The following is a 27,863-nucleotide window of genomic DNA, read 5'->3' on the forward strand; positions in this document are numbered from 1 at the left end:
ACCTACTATATAGCACAGGGAACTCTACTCAGTACTCTGTAATGACTTATATGGGAAAAGAATCTAAAAAAGAGTGGATATATGTATATGTATAACTGATTCACTTTGCTGTACAGCTGAAACTAACACAACATTGGAGTAAATCAACTATACTCCAATAAAAATTAAAAAAAACAAAAAGCAAAAAATCAGAATTACAGTCGAATTTTCTAAGAAGCTAATAATTTAGAGATAATTTCCAAAGTTTATGCTAAATAAGAGTAACTAGTGAAGTGGATGCCCATACCTATTTTAAAGGAATTATACCAGCCCCCAATGAAAAGCCCAACCTCTATTTCCATTGAGTGAATATTCAATCAATGTGAATGATGCCTACATTAAGAGCTGGGCATAAAGCAGTAAACCAGTGAACACAGGATCTGCCCTCCTGGAGCTCACAGTTGCTGCCTAGACTCTTAAATTCAGAACAGGCCACAGAGAGCTTTCTGGGCTTCTTTGATCTCCTTGATCTCCTAGCATATTTCCTAGGACCCTGATCGGGAGGAACCTGCCCAACCCATTTCAGTTCACATTTTCGTATCTGTGCCCATACCTAACCTCAAATTCTCTGCTAACTTACGGCTGAGCGCTGCTTCAGAGCTCTCTGAAACTCTTAGCCAACGTCATTTATTCATTCTGATTACTGGATCCCCCTTCTGGCTCTGAGAAGGCCCCTGATTTGGGAGCCGCCTTATGACCCAGACAGATTAGTTTATGGTCTTACAAGGTTAAGTGTGATACATGTGTTTGGGGAAAATGGAGATGTGCATTAAGAAGAAACATTACTTTTTGATCCAGGCAGGAGAGCGTACATAATCTCCTCTAGAGCCTGTGAAAGACTTCATTTTACACATGAAATTGTGTGGGATTGCCCTGGACTGCACTGAACATGGTTTTTGAGAATAACCAGCCTCAAAACAAGCTGCTGTGCACTGGTGAGAGCCTCCAGCAACAGAGAATATAATGTAAGCAAATGTAATCTGTGTCAAGTTACAGGTAACAAAGACACAGTCTTGTTGACACAGTGCCTGGATGGGAGAGATCCCAAACATTACCACGATGTGTCATTAGGAACAGAATCAAAAAGTGAGCCTGGTATGCATGAAAGAAGTATGAGACAGAAGGGCCTGGCATAGTATAGAAAAATTTTTTGATTAAGATATATGTTTTTTAATTGTGTAAAAAGATTTTTCTCTTTCTCTGTGCATTGTCAAAGTTTTTCACAGACATAAAAATCCATATCTGGCAAGCATAAAGAACAAACCCATTTTTTAAAAACATTTTCATAAACTAAACCAAAGCAGATTTTGAACCATTTGAGAATTTACGTTAATTGACCAAAAGATCACTTTGGGACCTGGTTAGCTCTATAAAAGTAAATAAAACTCTACTGAGAATTCTAAGGCAAAATAGGACTTGGGTCTGTAAGAACTGAAGTTGTGAGATTTACACTGCATAATGCACCTCCCAGTTTAAAATGCCCTGCTACTCAAGCATGATAAATAAATCAAACATAAAAAATTTAGAAGAAAGGTCTCCTGCATGTTATGGGGAAATTGTGGGCATCTTATGATGGGCCATCTCTACCCTTGTTATTAAATGACAGCGATCATTAAAATGCCAAACATATTTTGACAGAATTCACTTTATAAAATGTCAGCAAGTCTGTGTTTTTATTAGTTTGTTCCAAATCAATTTAGAAATTTCAATAGAATGCTTGTAAGTATTCCCCAAGCAATGTCCATTCTTGACTTTCGGCAGAAAAAAATATTACAAATTAATCAGATTTTCAGATTTCTGCATAATGGCTTTGCACATTTATTGCTTAATCCTATTATAAAATGCTGTTATGATTGACACGCGGCTGTGGAGATAGAAGTCAATTGAATAATATGTAGCAGTCAATTTTATTTGTAGCTTAATGTGCTGAAGTATTTTTTCCACATTTCCATTATTTATAAGTCTGTCCCTTTGAGAATATATAGAAGAATTTGTTTTAAATGAGCTAATAATACCTTCTTTAAAATTTATAAGTGTGACAGAATCATATATTTTTTTTTCTTGGTCATCCATGGCACGCCAGTAAACAAGGTTTGAATTGTCTTCCACTTGCTATTCATAGGACAAACATCAGGAAAGAGGATCTTGTTAAGGATGGCTTGGAATTGGATTTCAATCACCAAGAAAACCAAAGCTACCAACTAAGACCCCTCAAAAATGGCTGCTAGCTTTATTTATTTGTTTGCTTGCTTATTTATTTATATATTTATGTTACTGCCACTATATCACCTTCTATGGTTTGTCCTGAAACAAAGCACATAAGCACATACAGAGAAACAATAGTGTTTAGGAAAGTTTGAAAGATCTGCTGTTTTGGTGGAATTTCATTTTTCACGCTTTAGCATCCAACAGGATTCTAGCAAAGGAAGTACATTATTGTCTATACTCACCACAGCGGGGATCCCTGGGGGTAGTGCAGGGGTAAGTCAGCACCCAGGAAATTTGCTGAAGGAGATGCATGTGTTTTTTAGGACATAAGGAGCCACCCACAAGGACCTACCGTAGAGCACAGGGAACTCTACTCAGTATTTTGTAATAACCTATAAGGAAAAAGAATCTGTTAAAGAATGTGTGTGTGTGTGTGTGTGTGTGTATATATATACACATATATATGTATGTATGTATACATATATATAAGTATATATGTATGTATAACTGAATCATTGTCCTGTACACCTGAAACTAACATGACATTGTAAATCAACTATACTTCAATTTAAAAAAAACAGAAAAGAAAAAGGCTTTGTTTTTAGGAAAACTCATCCATAAGATTCAGTACCTGAAGTGTGTATGGAGAAAGGGCTTAAGGGTACGAAGCCATATTAAGGGATAATATAGATGTGCTTGGTCGTGTCTGAGATCACGCTTTCTCTGGCTTTGGGAAATTAGATTAGCTGTTGCCCGCCTATGCATAAAGGATGCAGTTTCCCACACCGGGGCCATGTTGGCACACCCCCTGCAAACTGATGTATAATGCAAGCCTATTAGTGCGACTGATGATGGTGTCACTTTCTCTGCTGTCACAAGCCTTCTCCCTCCTAGAATGACTTTGTCCATCCCGAACGTCCGTTAGCATAATGTATGCAGTTGACAAGTGATTTGAGTACTGGAGCTATTGGTAAAGCACTCTGGCATATCATCTGTGCCTTAATGTTATGTGACATCACAGGAAAATGGGGTCATGGGCAGTTCCCGGGCTGGATCTTATATTAAGGGTGCGCTTCTCTTTTGAATTCCAGGGGCCAGAGGAAACCCGGCGCTGTCAGACCCAGGCACCCCTGAACAACACCAGGCCAGTCAGACCCACCCCCCGTTCCCGGTTGGGCCACAGGTCAGTATCTCTCAACTGCTGCATGTAGGATGGTTTAACCATATAAATAACCAAATAAATAATAATGAGTTAAAACCAATTAACTCCAACAGAGCAAAGATGGTGATAAATTTTTGTGTGGGAAACTGTATGGCTACATTATTTATTAAATACCATCAAGAAAAAAAATGTGTTAGCAGAACTCTTCTCTCTCTTTAAAGGGAATGTTGATTTTAATCATTTGGAAACATTTTTTCTTCTTAAAACCCACTACAATTGTGCTGTTGGTTATCATGCAGTTTTCTGGAAAGTAAAACTTTAATGACTGGAGTGTGAAGAAAATTAAGTTATTTCAACCTTACTATAGCCGTTTTTGAAATACAAGATGTGATTTAATTCAAAAAAGTTAATGCAATTTTAATGCAAGTTCAGCTTATTGGGTTTGACAATACTGTACATCATATATAGCTCCTGCATTAATAAAGAAATACATTCATTATTTTTTAAAGTCCAATATATGTTTTTTTGCAGCCTGGTGTGGTTATATGGAGATGTAGAACACAATTGTAAAAGGCTGGGCTTTTTTTTTTTTTCACCTCTGTCATTTAGTGTGAAGTTCTCAGAGTTCACCCACTTTTATAGAAAAAGAAGCTGATCCTTGAGCCTTTCTCTCTCTTTGGTTGTCATTGTGGTTCCAGGAAATTAATCATTTTCAGCACTTTAGGGCTCATCAGTTCCAGGCTTGAAAACCCAAGTTTAGAGCTTGAGTTAGTCTTGACTTTCTTGTTCCAGCCCCCGCCAAGTCTCTCTATGGCCTCAGATTCCAAAGTCCATCTCAGAGCACGAATGCCTCTGTGCTCCAGACAGAAAGCCTGGGTTGATGCCTGATCTCTTATGGAGCCTTAGAGGCAGTTTGACTGGGCATCTCAGAAACCAGCTTCTGAAGGCCATGCCCTTTCTAATTTCATGCTCGTGACATTGTGTGTGTGTGTGTGTGTGTGTGTGTGTGTGTGTGTGAACATACCAGGGGTGACAAACTCCAATGCCTCCAGGTTAGAAACATAGCATGACAGACCCAGACAGTGAGAAGCAGGGGACACTGGGACAAAGTGGACAGTGGATGCCCTGCTGTAAGCCCATGAATTCAATTTAAAAAATGCTGCAGGCCCCACCATCCAAATCTGTGGCCTGCATACAGTCTGAAGACTGCCCATTTGCCTTCCCTTTCATCATGGTATCACTACTGGCAGTGATATGATGCCAGCAATCTGAAGCTTATGACTCAGTCATCCCCCATTCTTCAAATAAAGCCACCCCCCTTCTCCGAATCTGTTCCATGTATTGAGAGGGAGTGAAACATGGGCTCTGGAGCAGCCTGGCTGGATCAGAATCCCCCCACCCCTCTGGATATGTGACTTTGGACAAATAACTAACTGAGTATGTCATTGATAGGACATCGGAGTTCATACACATTAAAATAGTGCCTGGCTATTAAATATTGGGGTTTGTACTATACCTACACTGAGTTACCTTTTACTTTATAGAATCATACTGCGTTAAAAACAAAAAAGTTGAAACTCCCCAATGAGAGTTTTTTTATCAGCTCCTCTAGAAGAAAAATGGGCATGGAATTAGATCTTAAATGGCTCCTGCAGGGGTGCAGTGAAAGTCCCGGATGAAGGATGCTAAGATCAGTGACCCTTTCAGTCATCTGGCCTGATTGGACAAGGAATCCTTCCTACATCATCCTGAAGACCCCCACCTGAGCTCACACGTGAGCTCAGATACACCTAGTGCCCAGAAGTGCATACCTATGTGGCTGCCTTTCCATATCAAACAATGGCTATTGGATAGTGGATATAAACATGTGTTTTTAATGTCATTTTAACAGAGCAAAGAATATTAGTGTAATAACAAAAGACATTTTTTAAAGCTTTTCAAATTTATCCACATCAAATATTTTTGTTTTTCTATATTCCTTTTTAGATCTTGTCATTATACATATATAATTTTACCATTTAATAATGCTTTGATCATCATCACTTGTTAGTTTTATATATTCTCATAAACATTTTCTGTTTTTCTAGAGGTGTCAGAATGATCCATTTTAAAGACTACATAATATCTTACCAAGTTTAGTACTATCAATATAACAAACTGGTTTTCAACATTTATGTATTTTTAAATGTAATGCATATTTTCATTCATTTATATATTTTTAAAAAATTGTATCTTCAGAAGCATATCCCAGGAGTATATTCTAAGTCAAAAGGGGATGAATATTTTTGTAGCCCTTGATATGGACTGCTTTCCAAAATGTTTATGCCAGTCCCCCAGTTCTAAATCCATATAATGGTGTCACTACAGACTTACCAGCGTTGCATAAATCTTTTGCATTATTTTTGCTAATTTAATAGATGAAAATAGTATTTCATTGCTCTTTTGAACCAATAAATTCCACTGATTCCAATGAGTTCTTTTTGGAAAAACAGAATAAATTAGCAGAGAGTTTCAAATATATGAGTAGGATCAAGTGAAAATCCATGGAAGAATAATGTATGTGTAGGGTATTACTTTGAAAGGTATTTGAGCTTTCCAAACCAAATGAAATTTTCTGAAAAGATTAATGAAATACAATTTCAATTTTTTTCCTAGAAGTCAATCTTTTTTTTCTGGAATAGAACATGTCTCTTTGCTACTTGTTCAGGAACTTTCTGACCCAGCTTAAGTGTAAGAAGAATGCTCTAACAACCCATGTCTTGGTTCCACTGGAAAGTGAGCTGGGATTTTGTGTTTCCTTGCAGCCACTTCTGACGGCCCAGCAGTTAGCCTCTGCTGTCACCGGTGTGAGGCCGGGAGGCACGCCGGCCCTCAACCAGCCTGTTCTCATCCCTTTCAGCATGGCTGGACAGCTAGGAGGGCAGCAAGGGCTGGTCCTCACACTGCCCACTGCGAATCTCACCAACATCCAAGGGCTGGTAGCAGCAGCTGCAGCTGGAGGCATTATGACTCTGCCACTGCAAACTCTACAAGGTAACCCACTGTGTCTCTGTGTCACGTAGGGCTCCATCCACTGGCCCGTTCTCTCTGAAGTGGACAAGTGCCCTGAGTGTTGAATGTAGTTCAGAGCTGCTTCCACCATAAAGGCTATGAAAGGCTTATGTAGGAAGCAAAGTTTTCAAGGTGTCTGTGAATCCTGAGTTTGCTCAAGCCGTGGGCTTTATCAGTCCTCATGTCTTAACATTGACTTGAAACCTTTCAGGTCTTCTGGAAGCATTTATGAGTAATCATTGCATGACACATCAAAACTTAGATGTAAAATGATTGTGATGTTATTTGAGGACCTGAATTATAACCTCATGAGTTCTTCAGTTTAGCCATCTGCAAAGAAAGGTTAGACATTACTTGTTTGTGTGTGACGTGTTTGGAACATTTCAAATACAAGGTATCATTTGGAATAATTAACTTATTATTTTTCTTACTAAGTATATTTTAGTTATAATTATTAAACAAAAATTATGTTGTTTGAGGTCATATTTTGTAATGAGAAAAATAGACTTATATATAGAGCTCTTATCTTATGTAATCATGGGCATATAATAAGAGTTGGACTCTACTCAGGAAGAGTAGTTCTCTTGATATCACGAAGGTTTTAACTTTTCTTTAAAATATTTGGTAACACTGACTGATAGACTGATTTACAAAAGACTGTCAGAGGAAGAACTGTTATGGTGGAGAAGCAGCTTGAATATGATGAGGATGCCTAAAAAAGGGAAGACATTTATTTTGGACTGGTCAAAGAAGTTGTTTTCTCCACTGATATAAATGTTAGCAATTAAATTTTTTTTTTTTTTTTTTTTTTTTTTTTACAGAGTGAGAGTTTGGTTGGGCAAGTTTTCATAATAACAATTTAAAGTACTTTTTTAGTTGGTCATAAGTCAGGGCTCCTTATAACCTATTAAAATGGTCAGAGTGTCAGTCCATAGATTAAGGAATAGACCAAGTAAGACCTGGTTAACTCTTGACCCAAACTTCTTAACACACCCTATGTTTTAATATCTTACCCATTGTTGCCACTTCTTGACTTTCACTTTAATGTTTAAAACAAAGTCTCTCTTATACCATTAAATTGTGCCAAGAAACCTGCCATTCATAAATCATGCATGCCTGGGACACGCTAATGCACAAACTTTGCTAGTTTCAAATCTGAGAGTGCCTGGGAAGCCAGGATCTCAAGATTAAGCAAATAAGGCAGGAATAAACAAGGTGAAAACAAAAGCAACAAAGTGTAGGGAGAGGCTTTTTAATGTAGGTGGATGATGAAATCTTAATGAAGAAACGGGCATTATCAAAATGCAGGCTTCCATTTGGAACATTTGCCCTTATGGGAATATTGAATGTTATAAATAAACATAAGCTCACAGAGCTCCTAGGTCATGAATTAATCCTGCTTGGTTAAAGTGGATGCCAAAGACAGAGTCCAAAAAAAATAGGCTTGTTATCTCTTTATTAAGGTTTGGTGTTCTTAGGATTTTAGTACCTGGTTATTTTTAAGGGTTCAATATGAGTGACTGGTCCAAAGTGGACTTACATCAAAATTTTCTCTCTTTTTAAAAAATATATCAAATTTAATATTAGTTTATAGTTTGGAATTTGGTTCTTTTTGGCACCTTTGGTTTCAGAAAATGAATCCTAATACTGGTATCCTGATTAAGTAGTTTCAATAAGAGTACTAGCTCTTTTTATCCCCTGGTGCTTCTCACACAATTTCCCTATTGGCCTCATCTTCAGAAGAGTATTGGAATTGATGGTCAAGCTCTTGTCTACTACACAAGCACAAGGGGCTATCTCTCCCTTTGTCTCCATCTTTGAAATTTCAATGATGCTGGAGGCGAGTCAGGAGGTCATTACGAAAACACCTCCCAGCTGCAAGTCAGCCAGTTATAGGAAAAGCTTCCTACTTACTCTTAACCCTCAAGCTCTTCCTCCAAACACCTTTTTTCTTTGATATCCTTATGAATGAATCCCAACTCCTAAATTACTGTTACGGTCCAGGAAATTTCTCCCTTCCAGTTTCCTTCAGCTTTTTGTTCCTTTCATATCTTCCCACATAAGTTCTTCACCACCCAGACCTCATTAGTCTGAAAAGGGACCAGCCATCCTGGTTTGCCAGGGACTGGGGGTTTTCCTGGGGCATGTAATTTTCACCGTTGAAACCAGCAAAATCCCAGACAAACCAGAAAGAGATGGTCATCCTGCAAAAAGTCCAAGGGCAGTAAGGATGGGAATCAGCGAAACGTCTCATCTCTGCAAGGTGTCCAAGATCAGTGTCTGCCACCTGAAGGACAATGCCGATCCATCATCTTGTTGGCCAGCAGACAACCCAAGGATGATCTCACCACCTTTCGGAAACCTACTGTGGCCCTTAACAATCCTTTGGCCGCATCTACAGCTTGTGTAGCTCCCCAGGTTATGTCATGGAAGGTAGTGGGACTCAGGATGGTGGGTGATGGCGGGTGGCCAGAAAGTCATCTTCAGGGGTCCTGATTGACTTTGAGACTGAGCCAGTCCTAGAAGTCCTTGAGTCTCATCCTTTTTCAAGGGTGGTGTTCCTGTAAATGGGTTATAATACCGGAGAAGGAGTCCTTACACAAATCTATACAACCGGCAGGGTAGAATGCTCTGTGGCCTGCTTCTAGACAATGAAAATGGAACCTCAGTCCAAGGCTTTTAAGAATCTTTTAAAACAACCAGTAAGTCTGCCCACCGATAATAGCTAGCCCACCTTCTCGCGTGATTTTACAAGACAGATTTGCTTCGTCAGTGTGAGGGGAAGAGACTGAATGCTCAACACTTCTGAAGTAGGACCTGTTTCCATAGGAGGCACTTAGTTCTGGATGGTTCCCCTTTTCCTCATTGTGAAGCATTAAGATTTTATTCACGAAATAAGTCTGCCAACTGGAATTGTCTTTGATTATTTCCCAACTTTCCTGCCCGGTCCTTCAGCCTATGCATTCTTCTAGCTCAAAAGCCACCAATTTACTAAGAAAAAAAAAATGATATCAGTTTCTTAATGGTTTGGAATCCCAGGAATACATTTTCAAGTATCTTCCTCTTTACTAAAGGGCTTGAGAGCCGGTTCGTTTACGTTCCGTATCAAGTGACATGGAATAGCTCTCAGAGCCTCGGAGGCCGGGATCCCTGCATGTATTTTAATGAGCACTAATGACACGTTACACGAGAGCAGCTCCTCTCTGCTCAGGCAGCGGGGGTCCCATCTCAGTCTCCTTCTCTGTGCATGGTCCCCAGACTGGCGGCATCAGCATCTCATCAAGGCTCCATCCCAGACACCCTGAACAGAATCTGCGTTCTTAAAAGGAGGCTCCTGTGCACACTCAAGTTTAAGAAAGCCTGCTCCAAGGAGCTTTTTCAAAACTCATTTGGCCCTCCGCCACTATCTCCAGCAGCGTCCTCCAGACTCCCAGCATCTTAGGGTCACCGGGAGCCATGCAACTGTGATAAGCACCGTCACTAATTCTCCTGATCTCCCTCACCACCCCAGGCCTCTAAATGACGATAATGACCAAAAGGAATAACTTATTTGAGAACGTGTCCGCTTCTATCAGGACAGTTATATCCCCAACACCAAGAGGTATTCCCTTGCATAATTAAAACACAGGGAAGCCCTTGTTCTGAGATTTTATCCAGAAAAAGCTTTGCATCCTGAAAAAGAGACCACATTGCCCTGCAGGAAACCCGTCTGCACAGCCTGGGGATTGTTTTCCCTTTTTCTTCAGATCCTTCCGAGAGAGAGAGACAGAGAGAGACAGACAGACAGACAGAGACGTGCACTGCTGTCTCAATTATAGTGTCTTCTTGTAAGGAAACAGACGGGAGTGAGGAGTTAGACATCTCTCCAAATCCTAGAAACAGCCCTGCAGCCCAGCCTCAGGGAGCCTGGGACGAGGTTTGGGGATTAGAGAGTCCAACAGAGTCCAGCCAGTGAACTCACAGGCTGCAGGCTGCATCATTGTCCCCTCTGAGCAGGCAGGCATCTGTCCCCACTCCCAGGTGACTAATAACCTGTCTCCTCTCTTCCACGCCTCCTCCTGTGACTCTTCTCTACCCAAGTTGGTTGACTTTTAGCTAACCCACAATTTTGGTTCACTCACGTTCCATTCTGTCTCCTTGGAGTCCATGCATCTTCCCAACTCGTGAACCTCTCAGGCACTCTCCATTGCTATCTCTCCCCATCATCTCTGTCTTTATCCCTATCTCCACGTCTATCTAAAATTCAAACTCCCCAAAACTCACATTCCTGTCAGGCTGAGCCTTTTCATTTTAGGCTGTCTACCTGGTCGGACTAGAGCTTGACTGCCCATGTTGAAGTCCAGTCAGCTTTAATTTGGCTGGGGGACGCAGTGGGGCCGAGCCAGGATGACGTGGATCTCCTGTGGTCTGAATTTGGAGGTGCCAAAGCTGGAGTCTTGGTTCTTAATATTTTAAGGGAAATCTTTGGAAGTCCTGGCTGGGGTGCAAGCCTAGAAATGCTCTAAACTCAGATAAGACCTAGAAATAACCTACTCCTCAACCCCCTGTGTCCTTACCTGAGGTAGGTGTAGTTTTTGTGTTCTCTCCTGTCTTGCCTTTGCAAGCCCTTTCCCCTTCCAGATACCTCCCACCATCACTACTCAGGGTCCCTCCATTCCTGTGACCTTTGTCTGTCCTGTGCTCATAAGAATTTGGTTTCAGGTGCCTGTCAGCAAACCCATACCTGTGACATAAGATTGATCATGACCATAAACCTCAAAGAAAGAAAATGACTAAGGTTGCTCTGTCACATATGTTATAAACTCCCTTAAATCAGTGTCTCCCATTTTCCTTATTATTTGAAAACACAGATAGCTGTACTAAACGTGTAATTCGCAGTTGTCCTAGCGTGGCAACAAGATTATTATTTGATGTGGCAAGATAAAATCCTCATTATGGAACTCATGCAAATGTGTTGGATTTTTGGCCTTTTTTAGATGTAAGCAGAAAATGTAGATAAAAACAACTTCCACACAAGAGACAACAACAGCAAAGGGCTTAATGGGGCAGCAGAGGTGTGTCAACTTCTAGGACAGAAGATTCAGGTTAGAGGCTTTTTCCCATAGCACAGGCCGGGATAACCCACTCTTCACTGCGGGCAATGTAAATGGGGAATATAAATGTGCTATGTAGGAGGTTTATATCAAAGTGTGAACATTCCAGTTAAGTCAAGCATAACATTTAAATTAATGACCAAAAATACATTAGGAAGTGCTGCTTACCCTGAACGTGGTAAAGCCATTAGGTTCAAGGCAAGTTGGAAAATCAAGGCCAAGGATGATTTTCCTGCCTTTAGCGGTGGCAGGAAATCTGGCCTGGTTTTCTCCACCTCTCCAAATTAAAGTCTGTAGAGGTTGAAGTATGTAGGGATCGTTTTAGGGGTTAGGAATTTCATGTGCAAGAGACATTACAGTGCCTTTTTGTTTGTGTTGTTGTTGTTGATTTCATGGAGGTATCGTTTACATGCAATAAATACATGGATCTTAAGTGCACAATTCAATAATTGTTTGCACCCATGCAAACTCCACCCACCACAATCAATACAGAAAACAGTTCATTATCCCCAAATGTTCCCTTGTGTCCCTTTGTAGTCAGTGTCCTCCCTCCAACTAGGCAACCCCTGATCTACTTTCTGTCATTATCAATTAGTTTTGTCTGTTCTAGAACTGCATATAAATCGATTCACATGTATGTATTCTTTGGTGTCTGGCTTTTCGTGCTCAGCATAATAGTTTTGAGATTTATCCACGCTGTGGATTTCAGTAGTTTCTTTTCATTTCCTAGGATTGTTCCATCGTAAGGATGTGCCACAATATGTCCATAGCCGTTCCCACATCCCAGGAGGCAGACATCGAGATGTCCCCTCCCCTGGGGGGAGGGAGGGGTCCTCCAGTGGGCGTTTCTTGGAAAACACCCTTGGCCATGGTTCACCTTGGCCCTTGGCTACACCCCTGGGGAGATTCTCCTCTGTCCGTTATCTTTCTTGGCTACATTTGAAGAGAAAGTTGAGGAATATACCTTTCTTTGGGGGCTTCCTCAGTTCATGCACAGCTTATGGAAGCTTGGGGGCTGAAGGTTGCTTGAAGTTTCCAACAGTTAAAGATTTGTGGCTTCTTTGGGAATCTAGTTCCCTCAGAAATCATGAATGCTTCTGACCTTTCTGCTTCCAGTCAGTTCCATGTGCCAAAGTTTTTTCTAAGACAGACATCTTCAGTCTAATTTATTTTACTTTCTCAGCCCCACACCTCCCTCTTCCAGTTCAGTCGGCCTCTGTGAAGGCCCCGTGACCTCCTCGGTGTTCTTTAAACATACTCCTACCCAAGGGCCTTTGCACAGGCTGTTCTCTGGAAACTCTGTCCTCAGAAAGCATCAAACCTCCCTCCCTCCTTGTGCCAGCCCCAATACTCCAGTTCCCCCCTCAACTGCTTTCCTTTATCTCCTTTGTCCATCATACTTATTACCATCTGCATAACCTTAAAAATCTCAAAAATGGTTGTCTTGTTTTTCCTTGCTTTTTAAGCACCTTGTGTCATGCCTACTGTAGCATGTGGAGAGTGGACGCAGCGTCGTGATGCTTGGCCCTGGGGGTCTAGAGGAGGTTATCTGCATATAATGTGCTTATAATATGTATTGTTTGTGCCTGGCAAGCCCTGTAATAGGCATCTTTGTTTGGTTCATCAATGTGGTCCAAGAACTGGAGCAGTGCTGGCTCAATATAGGTACTCAATAATGAATGATGGATGGATGGATGAGTGAAGATACATGCACGCTAATGTTTATAGCATCACTATTTACAATAGCCAAGACATGGAAGCAACCCAATCAACAGATGATTGAATTAAGAAGAAGATGTGTATACACACACACACACACACACACACACACGGAATATTACTGAGCCAAAAGAAGAATGAAATAATGCCATTTGCAGCAACATGGATAGACCTAGAGAATATTATGCTTAGTGAAATAAGACAGGGAAAGATAAATATCATATGATGCCACTTATATGCAGAATCTAAAAAATAATACAAATGATTGTATATGCAAGACGGAAACAAATTCACAGATATTGAAAACAAACTTGTGGTTACCGAAGGGGACAGTGAGCAGGGGAGGAACAAACTAGAGGTATGAGGTTAACAGATACAAACTGCTATCTATAAAATAGATAAGCTGAGTAATGTTCCATTGCATATATGTGCCACATCTTCTTTATCCATTCATCTGTCGATGGACACTTAGGTTGCTTCCATGTCCTGGCTACTGTAAATAGAGCTGCAGTGAACATTGTGGTACACGACTCTTTTGAATTATGGTTTTCTCAGGGTATATGCCCAGTAGTGGGATTGTTGGGTAATGGAATATTACTCAGCCATAAAAAGAAATGAAATTGAGTTATTTGTAGTGAGGTGGATGGACCTTGAGTCTGTCATACAGAGTGAAGTAAGTCAGAAAGAGAAAAACAAATACCGTATGCTAACACATATATATGGAATCTAAAAAACAACAAAAAAGGTCATGAAGAACTTAGGGGCAAGACGGGAATAAAGACGCAGACCTACTAGAGAATGGACTTGAGGATATGGGGAGGGGGAAAGGTAAGCTGGCACAAAGTGAGAGAGTGGCATGGACATATATACACTACCAAATGTAAAACAGATAGCTAGTGGGAAGCAGCTGCATAGCACAGGGAGATCAGCTCAGTGCTTTGTGACCACCTAGAGGGGTGGGGTAGGGAGGGTGGGAGGGAGACACAAGAGGGAGGAGATATGGAGATATATGTATACGTATAGCTGATTCACTTTGTTATAAAGCAGAAAATAACACACCATTGTAAAGCAATTATACTCCAATAAAGATGTTAAAAAAATAAATAAAATAGATAAGCAACAAGGGTATACTGTATAGCACAGGGGATTATAGCCATTATCTTATAATAGCCTGTAATGGAGTATAATTTGCAAAAATACTGAACCATTATGCTGTATGACTGAAACTAATAATATTGTAAGTCAACTATATTTCAATAAAAAAAATCAGTAGTTCATTGAGTGAAGAGAAGTACAGAGAACATTCAGTGTAGAGAAGAGGAATGGGGAACACGGATGGTACGGAATTCTGTGGTTGGTTTTTGTTGTTGTTGAAGTGAAGATCAGGAGTCTGAGATGGTAAGAAATCAGACTGGAGGGACAGGAAGGGGTGACACTGGAGGGTCTTGTATGCCTTTCCTGTGCACAGTGAGTACATAATTGCATTGTCTTTAAGTGCATTTGTCTCTAAGGCTTTGAAATGTTAGAGACAAATGTACCTAAAAACAATGCAGTTACGCTACAATATTTGCATGGATACAGGTTTGTGTTTACTTAGCTGTGCCTGTGTGATTCCAGGGATTCAAAGCAGCTTGTAATATAAGAAGCATGAAAGACAAAAGCTGTTTATTAGAAAAAGAAGAAACCTAGACAAATGTTTAAAACTAGAGGATAAATCAAAGGGGAGACCCATCACATGACATAGTTTCCATTATCTGCCAGTAAAAAGAATCACACCAGCTCAACTAGAAATGGGCTTATTTATTTTTGTTTTCGTTTCTTTACTAAGTTTATTCATTTACTCAAGAAATACTTACTGAGCTTTCATCGCATTCTAGGACATGATCTTGACTTGGGATATAGCAGTAAACAAACCAAAGAGATGCCCTAAAGGCACTTCTGTGCTTGTGTGGGGAGTAAAGCAGTGGAAGGCTGAAGGGTGTCAGGAGTGGGGACATGATGTGTTTATACAGGATCATCAATTTTGGTCCCCCCACTAGACAGAGCCCCAAAGGATGTGGGGGACTAAGCCGTACAATGTCTGGGGGAAGCATGTCCCAGAGTGAATCCTAGGTGCTTGGAAAAGTTAATGATACAGATTCTCAGTGAAGAAATACCCGACAGCCTGATGGACAGGACATTTATCTTTTAGCTTTCCCTCGGTTATGCTAGAGGAAAAAACAGGCACAAACTCTCAGTGAGGGGCACGGAAGGTTTATTTTTTGTGTTTATTTCAGCGTCCATGGGGGCTGCAGGCGGGCAGCGGTTCTGCTGCACACCTTCGTTCTGGGATCCAGGCTGGAGGGGCAGCCCCTCCCTAGGACGGGGCTTTCTCATCACAACAGGAAGACAGACTAGCAGAACCACAGTGGCTCATAAAGCTTTGGCTCAGAAGTGGTACACTTCACTTCCCCTCACATCCTGTGAGCCAGGCGGGTCACCTGGTCAACCCCCTGCCGGTGTGAATAAAGATGCTCCTGAGGGGCGGGAGGAAGAGTGCGCGATGGAAACTGTACTACAAGGGGCTGTGGTGTCCAGCGGCCATCGCCTTAAAGATTCATTGCGTGAGTATTTGACTTAGGTGACCTTTAAGATCCCAACACTGAGATTCTATATTAGATGAACCAATTAGGATACATGGACCATCTGTGTAGTAGCTTAGAACACAGCACATTAACAATGTCTTAAAGTAGTAGTATTCAAATGATAAATATAAAAGTAGACAGCATATATATGGAACAATTGGAGATTATTTAATGTAGCAAATGAGCACATATAAAAGTACAACTCTATTGATGTAACATTCAGAGAAAGGCAAAATTATAGGGACAGAAAGGAGATCAGTGATGATCAGGGACAGGGGGTGGCAGGAGCAGGGGGATTTAGGGGCTGTTGCAACCGTTCTCTAACTTGATCATGGTGGTGGGTACATGACTCTATGTGTTTGTCAAACTTGGACAACTGTAGACTAGAAAGGGTGAATCGCACTGTACGTAAAATATACCTCGATTCTTTTCACAAGAAGAAGTAGGTGGATGCTGCGGTGCTTATGAAATACCAAGAAAATACTAATTTATTTTAAAACATTAAAAAATGTGTGTGGTCGTTCCTGGTGGCGCAGTGGTTGAGAGTCCGCCTGCTGATGCAGGGGACACGGGTTCGTGCCCTGGTCCGGGAAGGTCCCACATGCCGCGGAGCAGCTGGGCCCGTGAGCCATGGCCGCTGAGCCTGTGCGTCCGGAGCCTGTGCTCCGCAACGGGAGAGGCCACAACAGTGAGAGGTCTGCGTACTGCAAAAAAAAAAAAAAAAAATGTGTGTGAGTACAAAACTGCTAATGGAATGAAAACTAGAAAAAGCTTCATGAAAATGAGAGACTCCAGTTCTCCCTGTAAAGAAAGCATTAATGGCTCTGTTTCTCAGATGCAGAAGCTAACACTAAAATAATAAAGATTTAAAACATACACAATTTGATCCCAGTCATTTAAAAGAAGCCCAAACATACACACCTCACAGAGAGAGGGGAAGAAAAATACTATAAAGTGCTACTGGTCGACTCTAGACAGTGAGAGATTATGGGTGATTGCTTTCTTTCTTAAAATTTCTATTGTAAATATTATTTCAAAATTAGGATTCTTTGAATTCATGAAGGTGCAAAGCATTAGAATGCTTTGAAGTCATACCCCAAACAGCACTCTAAGCATTGACAAGGTTAAGTCTCTGGGTCTGTGGTCTTGACCTTCTGACCATCTTTTTAAAAAAACATCTCTCAACTCAAAGTGGATTATTTCTCAAACTAAAAACAATACAACCACAGAGAAACTCTATGCATTCATTATGTATGAGCAGTATTTAATATTATGAGGTTGCCTTTAAACGTGTAGATCTTATTGATCAAAGGAGAAAGTGTGGGCCGGGAGTGGGTGGGGCATGGGAACGTGTACTGAGTATTCTGGTTTCCTTCCAGAAGGACAAAACAATTAGGTGGCCACGTGTGCTACCTTTCCTTGTGATTTACTTTTGCACTAGTCTAGCGATGCCCACACTCAGAAGAAAGTTGCATCCCCAGGAGCATGATGTACATGACAACAGAGGTCTAATACCACTCCCAGAACGAGCAGTGCAGTACCTGCCACAGACACGAGAAGAACGGGCTCTGCCTTTTAGTATGCAGTGATTTCTCAGCCTCTGGCACATGGCTTGCTGTCTCAAAGTCCAATATTAAAAATACCTAGAGCATAAATTCATATTTGCAGTGTTATTCAGAAGAGCCCCACATGACACACCATACAATAATACCAAATCCGCCATAAAGAAGTTATGAAAAGTTGTTGCCACGTGTCTTACTTTGACAGTTTTTCAAACCTCCATATCTCCGAGGCTTCAGACTTTTTATTTAAAATACCTGAAGGGCTCGTTCTGCAGTGCATTATCCTTGAAGCAGGCTTCACTGAGGCACTGGGGCATGGATTAAACAGGAAGCACATGAATGAGAAGTATGACTAGTATAGTGTGTATTTAAGAGATACTGTCAATGGAATAAAGCATTGTCAAAGGATAATGGTTTCCAGCTGCCACATAAATGTCAAAGCAAAGCCAAAGCATTTATTTTCAAAGCAGAAGGCAGGGAAGTAATGTGATCCTCAGTTTGCATGTAATAAGGATGTAAATCCATCAGGGTTCTTGATGGCATCTATCAATGTGTCTACACTAGGATGTGCAAACTGGATTAGATTCCAAGCCAGACTTTAGAGTGCCCTTCCAAGATGGCTGCCACTAGAATGGCACAGATGCCTGAAAAAGGAAAAGGCCACTTGAAATGCTTCTCAGTCTCCCTCTGTTACCAAGGATGAGAGGGAACTGGGATTGTTTGTTCCAATTCCTTCTGGCACCAAAATAAAGAGGACTTCTGTATCTGAGGGCAGTGTGTGGTCCAGGAATGGGGAGGTATTGAAAATAGGGAAATGGGAGATGGTCTTCCGTTCCCCTCTGTCCACTGTCTAGAGAATGGAGAGCTAGTGCTCTCCAGAAAAGTCCTGTCTTCTCTTACGTGTGTAATGCTTTCAGGACAGATTCCCAGTAAGAGGGTCCAGCTGTTATTTCTCAGCTCCCTCTAGGGAAAAGCCAGACCTCATTTCCTCCCATGAACCATGCCCAAAGATTGATGGATCAACTTCACAAAGACCTACTAATTTACCAGGCACTGTGGTAGGCACTCCAGTCTAGTTAGGAAGGACGCTATGGCAGTAATCCGGAAGAGGAAGTGTCCTGGTAGCAGTGATGAAGAGCCGAGGACTGATTTAGGCGACATTAACAAGGTGGGTTTGGTAGGACTTGGGGATGGATGAAATGTGATAGGATCAGAGGAGAGAGAGGGAGATTGTTAGTTGAGTTTGACGTGACTAGTTTAAGTTGCCTGTGGAAAATTTAAATGGAGATACCAGTAGCCAGTTGGAAATACATGGATCTAAACCTCAGAAGGGGATTGGTGCTAGAGATCCTATGTAGAAACCATCAACAAGTATGACCAAAGCCGGGAAGGGAAGACATTTCTGGGGGAGAGGAGATGAGGGAAGGAACACAATTCAAGCCATTGGAAGAGAAAGAAGGAAGAGTTCCCAACATGTATGATTGTTCTGCTTCAGGTTTGGCTGGGGCTCCTGTAATTCTCTGTGTTCGGATCCTCTTTCATTGGACATAATCTACACATTCACGTTGGCGCTTTTCATTATTGTTTACCCCTAATATAGCCACAGTGCCACAAGGAGGAGCCAGAAAAATGTATCTGTCAGTTTGCTTTTTATCTTCTGAAGACATGCCAAGTTCCCATGGAGAAAGAAGCTCCTTTAAGAGCTTGTACATAAAAGCTTCAACAGTGTTTGCTCTTTGGCTGAAAAGTTACTCAATTGATTTAAATCTGTTATTTAAAAATGTAGCTGTAGCCTTAAAATCTCAAAGTGAAAATGTTGGAGTCTTTTTTCCTTCCTTTCCTCCTGTTAAAGCACTTTGGGTCCTGCCTACTGTAGCCACCCCGCAGGACGGTAGAAGCAGCATGTTGTGCTTAGCCCGGGTGCCAAAGAAGAGGACATCTGAGCTTGGGAAAAACTGTAGTTTAGATAATGTAGTTTTAATTTTGGGAAATGATTTATCTTGGAAAACTTTGTCTGATTGTGAGCAAACTTAACCTCCAAAAACATCTTGTTTCCATGTTCACCTTTTCCTTTGGTTTAGTGTCGCCTTCTCCCAAATAATATTAATCAACTATGCTCACCAAGTTTATAGCCCAAACTCAAAAAGCAAAGAAAAAAAAAAAACAGAACTGGGGATGGTTGCCATTTGTCACTAGGTTAGGATTAGCACGAATATGCAGATCCATTAACACACCCTTATGCATCTCTGGTCCCCTGTGTGCCATTATTTTAGAAATTCTTAGCAAAGCATATATATATTCAACATTTGACATAAGATAATTTGAGTTTGCTGTGTTTGGAAAATAACTCACATGGGAGAAAGTTGCATTAAATAAATAATAGAGATAAAATTTATACTTCCATATATTTCAAAGTTAATGTCACTAACTTCACAATGGAATGGTAACATGAAGACACAGTGCCATAATTTGATTGATTTGTTTTGACAGCAGCCAAATAATTGAGAGTGAAAGGTGTCAGCACAGATGAAATATTGTATAAGCCATGTTCAGAAGGCAGCCCCGGCAGCTGCAGCAACTGGAGTTTTATTTCCTTTGATTCTGAACTGGTACTCATCTCCAGTTTATTATGAAACCATGAAAGGTGCATGACTTCCCCAACTGGGGAGACTTTTATAGAGAGGCTAGAAATAGAAGTTTGTCAAGTAGTTGAACAATGGATGTAGACAAAAGGACAGAAGATGGTTGCAGCGTGCTGAGTTGAATGATAGCCGCTGTTCCCTTTCTTTTGCAAATTGCTGCTCTCCTGCATTTTACCTCATTGGGAAGTGATTCTGAGTCAGAGCAAATATTAGATCCCATTTCCCAGCTCTTTGACAGGAGATGGGTAAAAGACACCGGTGCGCTTAGCACCCTTTCTGGGTCTGGTTAAGGGGCATTTACCCAACTGAAAATCCAAATGCCTGGTAAGAGTCAGATTTGAGGTGATCGGTGAATATAGAAGCTGAATGGTCAGGGGAGGATTAATTAGGAGAAAGGCTCTGTCTGTAGGTGACCCTTGAGCACAGCGATTAACAGAGCGAGCCAGGAGTCACATGGGCCTGGTTTAATTCCACCTCTACAGCTTGCTGGCTGTGTGATCTGACTTCCGAGATTTGCTTTTACTTGCTTGCCTCCGATATTTTATAGGGTTCTTTTAAGGATTAAATATGATACTGTATGTACCATACCTAGGGTACTGCCTGACACTTAGTGAATGCAAAATGAATGAGAGCCACTTTTATTACTTAGAGCTGCAAAGTTCAATATGGTAGCCATGAGCCACATATGACTACTGGGCCTTTGAAACGTGGCTAGTCCAAATCGATATAAATTTGGTGTAAATGCAGAATCCACATAATTGCCAAACATATCATTAATATTTTTATCTTGATAACATGTTGAAACTGATATTTTGGATGTATTAGGGCAAATATAATATATTATTAGAATTAATTTCACCTGTTCCTTTTTACTTTATTAATGTGGATACTAGAACATTTTAAATTATATGTGTGGCTCACATTTGTAGCTCAAATTATACTTATTTTGGATTACACTAGCCTGGCCTGGAGTCTCTCTCTAAACCTCTATACATGTGGCATGGGTTAAAAGAAGTGTTCATTAAAAATAAAAATAATTAGCATATAATTAAATTTTGTACCCCCAGGCAGAACATCACAAAGGATCCTCTTTGGTATCGAAAATTAGAGAGAACATATTTTGTAGATTCTTCATTGTGGTTTAGGAACTGCTTGGGATTTTTATCTATAGAGAGAGAAAAAGGATACAATTTTTATGAGCAACTTTCATTGATCAGAATCTAAAATTCTCTTTCCTTTTCAAAAATTATTATGCTTTGTACTTTGAAATATAGAAGAAATATATATTTTATATATATATATAATAAAGTGACCTAGGATTAACAGCTATTAACATTTTGCCACATTTGCTTAAGATCTTTTATCTTAAAAAAAATGGAACATTATAGAAACATTATAAATAATGCTAAGATCCTCTCCTCTCTCCAGTCATTCCATGGCATTCTTTCCCTCCTAGAAGTAACCGCTACCCGTCCAGTGCATTCATTTATAAATTTACTACATATATATATATATACACATACACATACATGAAATACATAGTATTATTTTGAATGTATTAAAATTTTACATAATGGTAGCACACTCTAGATATATTTTATTATCTTGCCTTTTTCGTTCAAATTTTGCTTTTGAGATTTATCCATGTTGATACATGTAGATAGGGACATATTAGAATTTATTTCAATCATCTTATTTTGTGAGGTTTTTTAAACCATATCTTTCTCGTTTCTTGCATTGTAATGGATTTATCACGTTTTCTTTTTCTTTTTTTATTGACGTATGATTGACTTACAATATTATATTAGTTCCGGGTATACAACATAATGATTTGATATTTTTATACATTAGGAAATAATCACCATGGTAAGTCTAGCTACCATCTGTCACCATATAAAGTTATTATAATATTATTGGCTGTATTGTGTTTGCTGTATATTACATCCCCATTATCGGGGTTTTTTTTTTCCCCCACCTACTGGATTAGAAGTTAAACATCTATTTTTATTCTTTTAGTTGTTACCCACATATTTTAAACATCTGTTTGCCTTAAAGAACCAAATCAGTATTTTCATCTTTCTTCCTAAATGACAGTCGAAACTTCTTGATCATCTCCTACCTTCTATTTATTATTGCCCAGCATTAGTTATCCTTCAGATTGTTGTGTTGACAAGCTCCCTTAGCTTTCATTGCACTCGCAAATTTTTTCTTTTTTTACTCATCATTATGTCTTGTATCCCATTCCTTCCTTCCAGAGATTTCTGATGCTTTTAATGGTTCTTTTGTCTTATTTTTATTATTTAGCTGGACTTAGCATTATAAGTTAACAGTTATTATTTTCAGTGAATGAAGAAATTATGTTCTGGGCTCTATTTTTGCTGTTAATGAATATATTGTCAGTTTAACTGTCATTCTTTCATAGATTAAATGTCTTTTTTAATCATGGTTGATGTTAAGAATGTTCTCTTTTTCCTTGGGATTCACCAATTTTACTATGAAAGACCTTGGTATGAATTTATTTTTATTTATTCTGCTTGGAACTTGTGATTCCTTACATTTCAGTCGTTATTCATTCTCCCTGATTCTCTCAGTTCTCTGCTCCAGGAACTCCTACTACATGTACACTGTCTTCCATGTCTCTTAACCTCCTTCACATATTTTCTCTCTTTATATTTTGTGCTGCATTTGTGTGATTTCTTCAGATCTATCATCCAGTTTGCAAATTCTCTCTGCAATTATGTTTAATCTTATGTTTAACCGTAATTTTTTCATTTTAAAGTCTATATTTTTCACTTCTAGAAGTTGTATTTGATTTTTTCCCTTATGGTTTCTTTTTTTTTTTTTTAGTTCTCTTTAATCCCTTTAAATATGCTTATTTTATAATCGTCTTCAGACTGCCTTTTAGCTTAAGTGCCTGAGGAGCTAATTAATTATTGCTGTCTCTCTCTTCCTCATAATAGAGTATTTCCTTACGTCGTAAGTAATTTTTGTTTTTATTTTGAACTCACTTTAAGCAGAGAGTTTTTCTATGAAATCCTTTAAACTTTGGGTTTAATACCTGAGTATTGCTAATAAGAGGCTTTGCACTTGATTCTGCCAAATGCCCAGTAGACTTCACGAATGATCTCTCTGCTAGGAAATAGCTGCACCAGGTACACAGAATAAATTTAGACTCTAAACTATGATATAATCAGACCAGGGTTTCAATTTCTCACATTTTTCCCTACCCAGAGCCTTTAACAGAAACAAACATCTTTGTTAATTCCCTGGGCTAGTGAATGGGGTTTGTCTCATCTCTTTTCAGTGCTGGGGCAGCCCTTTCAGGGTGCTGGATTTTTATGAAGGACTCAGTTCAAACAGCTCTCCTTGCATGGGCCCAAGGGCTCAGATTCCCTCCCTGGGTTGGTGGCCAAACATCAGCCCCAGGCTGGCCAGGCCTGTACCCATGGCTGCTCTCCAGGGAACCAGGGGTCAGTTAGTGATCTCACTGTTCTTGATTTCTGATGCCTGAGAATTTTCTTTTCTGCCTGTATATTTAAATGTTTGATATATTTTATCCATAATTTTTACATATTGGAAGCAGGAAGTTTGTCTATGTTACATCAGTCTAATAATATTTTGCCATGAAAAGTCTCTTCCTTTTCCTTTTGTCAGTTTCTCTACGTAGATCAAGTCTGGATAACTAATCCTTAGCAGATAGATAATTCCTAAAATTTCAAGCATTCAGTTGCATTTGGTAGTGATTTAAATCAATATTTTTCTGGAATTTTCAGAAATTTGCAAATATCCTTTGTGGAACTACTGAAAATTTTTAGTAAGAAAACAACAGCCTCATTACAAATATATCTAATATTGTGCTCTAACATTCCCTCTGGGATATTCTTGAGTAATAGGTATATCTGTGGTTCTTATGAAACAAACCAAATTCTGTGTAGATGACCAAGGCTACTCAGCTAACCTTTGGTCTTGAAAATAAGTAAACAACAGGGATCACAAATAGGTTAAGGAATCTGTCAATTTCAGAAAAAGCATACATGATATTTTTGAATTTTAATTAAAAAATAAAATTTAATTTATTAATTTATAATTTATTAAGGATGTGGAAATTAATTCTGAATTAACTTCTTCATTTAAAATTTTTAAAAGTATTTTTATTTTGAAATATTTAAACCATAAGAGAGGAGTACAGTGAATAACAAAAGAATACCTATGTTCCTACCCCAGTATTCCATCAAATTCTAACATTTTTCCCTTCTTGCTTTGTATTATTTCTTAAGCAAATATTGCAAATACACTTGAAGCACTTTTTGTAACACTCCCAGATCCCATTCCCCTCCCTCATTTTTTTGGGGGTCTTTTATTTATTATGGTAAAATATACTACTTTAATCCTTTTTTCAGTTTACAATTCAGTGGCATTAAATACATTCATATTGTTGTGCAATCATCACCACCATGATCTCTAGAAATTTTCATCTTTCACAATTGAAAATCTACACCTGTTAAGCAATAACTTCCCATTTACCCCTTCCCCCCCAGCCCCCAGCAACCACCATTCTACTTTATGTTTCTATGAATTTGCCTACTCTAGTATTTCATTTAAGTGGAATTATACAGTATTTGTCCCTTTGTGACTGGTTTATTTCACTTCGCATAATGTCTGCAAGATTCATCCATGTTGTAACATTTGACAGAATTTCCTTCCTTTTTAAGGCTAAATAATATTCCGTTGTGTATATATATTCCACCTTCTGTTTATTCATTCATCTGTTGATAGACACGTGAGTTGCCTCCACCTTTTGACTACTGTTTAATAATGCTGCTATGAATATGAGTGTACAAATAATCTGTTTGCCCCTGGTCTCAATTATTTGGGGTATATACCCAGAAATGGTCTTGCTGGATCATATGGTAATTCTGTGCTTATTTGCTTGAGGAGTTGCCATACCACTTTTCATAATGACAGCACCATTTTACATTCCTACCAACAAAGCACAGGGTTCTAATGTTCTATATACTCTCCAATACTTGTTGTTTTCTGTTTTTGTTTCCTGTGTTTTGATAATAGCCATTCTAACAGGTGTGGTAGCTCATTGTGGTTGAAGGAGCATTTTTGAGAGATCAATTAATTACCTAATGACTTTTCCTGAGAGATCAATTAATTACCTAATGACTAATTCCTGGAATTATACCTAAATTATACATTTAGGTATAATTCCAAATTTTAAAATAACCTTAAGGAGAGTATACACTTTAGAAGTTGCCTAATTTCTGCTTTATGTGCTTAAAATGGTAAATATTATAGTTACAGTATTTATATAATTGTGGTTGGATTTACATTTTCAGGTATATACAGACGTGTATATACACAGGTGAACACTAGCAATATTTACCAGGAAAGAAGTTTCTGTGATGCAAATGTTCTTTTGCTGTTGACTTCCATTACAGTTAAATATTTTACTGGACAAAAAAAAATATTTACCTATAGATAAAATGAAAATTTTCCTTGAAGAAGATTTTCAAGTGGTGGCCTGCTCAGTGAAACATGCTGACTGTTGGAATTCAATGGAGGTATTCTTTGAAGAGATTCAGGACTTAAGCAATAGTTCTCTTTTTCTTTATAGCATTTTTTTCCCCAATATTGAAATCTTCCCTACCTTTGAGTGCTATCTAAGCTCCTTCCTGAATCATAAGAATTTCTTCCATGCCAGGGTATTGCTCCTGCTTTGAATGCCATGAATGTTTCTACCATACTTGTGCTTTGGTCTGGTGGGGACTACTCTGTAATTAATTGGAGTATGATGTTTACTTTTCTAGTAAATGCTATCTCTAGCTCTCGTTTTACTGTAGCCTAAATTTTTATCATTCAAGGCTTCAAGCAAGTTATATTTTTAAAAGTAAGTTCATCCTCTACATTAGCATTTCTATCCAATCCTATATTCCTAATAGGTTTTCTAGATATTTCTGGTGCATTTTCATATGTAATAGATGGAATTGTTTAAAGTGATAACTACAGTTAGCAGAGCTACACTTTACCAGCAAGGTTTTTTTGATTTGTGTTTTGCATTTTCATAATATACAGTCTGCTCTATACTCTGGCAGAGAACAGAATGCAGGATAAGGTAGGCAGGTCGCCTCAAAGGAAAGAGCCGGTGTACAAAAGCCCCTGGAAACTATAAAGTCATTGATGCTCATAAAACTATATTGCACACTTTTTTCAGGAGATTAATGAGTGGGTCATAAAATAGCATTAATTTTTGGCCAAATTCCAGGCAGAAAGTTGTGTTTCCCAGGCAATGCTTTTCCAACTGGAAAAGACTTGCTCTGAGAATATTTGCAGTTCAAAAAACACTAATGCTATCACATTTCTTCACTTAAAAAGTAATGAGAGAATCAGTAGCTATGGAAATGGCTAACCTATCCAGCCTTCTGCGGCTAAACACCCCACTTCATGGGGATGAAGACGAGGCGCTTGGGGCAGGATGCTAACAAGAGTACACGGGGTTCCTATGGCCTCTTCCCAGCACACACATCTTAGAGCCACGGGTAAGTGACTTACCTGATCCCAACTAGCAACTTGAAAATATAATTTATGGGTTGTAAGACTGACAATCTTATGAAATGCAAACCAAAAATGTAAAAAAATCACTGCTACTGGAAAAACAAATAACACTTGATCAGCACCCAGCATCTCTGTAATGACACATTGACTCCCACAGTGAATACAGAAAAAGGACATGCCCAGTCACCATCACAGCTCTTCAGAAATTCTGGGAGTCCCTCAGTAGGTGCGACTGAGTCTGTAAGTGCACTTTTCCCACTGAAACCTGGCACAGACTTCCATGCTGCTTGTTGCCTCCTGAATGTTCCAGAATATTATGTGATCATGTGATTTACAGATTTACAATCATCTGTCAACTGTATTTTAAAAGTGAGAACTAAGAGCCCTTCTCACCTGAAACATTTCAATTGTGTTCACATAAAAATACCATTTATGAATTAAAAAAAAACTTTAAACCACTTTGAATTTCACACGCTCTTGGAATACATTAGGTGTATTATCAAAGGTAAAAACCTATTCAATTTAGAATACCATTAAAATAATAAACTTTTAATTAAGGAGCTAAAACTCCAAAAGGGACCTGTTTCATGATGATTTGAGGATCCATAATCTCCCAGCTCTCTCCCATATTATTGTTTTTTAAAATTAATTAATTAATTAATTAATTTTGGCTGCGTTGGGTCTTCGTTGCTGTGCACGGGCTTTCTCTCTAGTTGTGGCGAGAGGGGGCTACTCTTCATTGCGGTACACAGGCTTCTCATTGCAGTGGCTTCTCTTGTTGCGGAGCACGGGCTCTAGGCACGGAGACTTCAGTAGTTGTGGCTCGCGGGCTTAGTTGCTCCGCGGCATGTGGGATCTTCCCGGACCAGGGCTTGAACCTGTGTCCCCTGCATTGGCAGGCAGATTCTTAACCACTGCACCACCACGGAAGTCCACATATTATTGTTTTAATCAGGATATGTTACATTCTCAAAACAAAAGCAAAAGATGACCTTTTCGGTCTGAATATTTCTTTTTTTTCTTATTTTTTTTTATTTTTATTTTTTTTATTAGTTTCTGCTTTATAACAAAGTGAATCAGTCATACATATACATCTGTTCCCACATCCCCTCCCTCATGCATCTCCCTCCCTCCCACCCTCCCCATCCCACCCCTCCAGGCGGTCACAAAGCACCGAGCTGATCTCCCTGTGCTCTGCGGCT

The 27,863-nt window shown here is 39.4% G+C and overlaps 1 protein-coding gene across 2 annotated transcripts in view; it reads left to right on the forward strand.

The window, feature by feature from the left end:
• The window catches only part of POU6F2 (POU class 6 homeobox 2), a gene marked incomplete at both ends in the record, with an annotated part of 471,443 nt that overhangs the window by 208,884 nt on the left and 234,696 nt on the right, over window positions 1-27,863 (forward strand). For both annotated transcript variants that reach the window (XM_079711059.1, XM_079711060.1), the window contains 2 exons: window positions 3,339-3,430; window positions 6,214-6,442. In XM_079711059.1, the coding sequence (XP_079567185.1) occupies window positions 3,339-3,430; window positions 6,214-6,442 (321 nt within the window). The remainder of the gene's footprint in view (window positions 1-3,338; window positions 3,431-6,213; window positions 6,443-27,863) is intronic.

This window comes from Hyperoodon ampullatus, assembly GCF_949752795.1.
Source record: "Hyperoodon ampullatus genome assembly, chromosome: 9".
In the NCBI taxonomy this organism is placed as follows: domain Eukaryota; kingdom Metazoa; phylum Chordata; class Mammalia; order Artiodactyla; family Ziphiidae; genus Hyperoodon; species Hyperoodon ampullatus.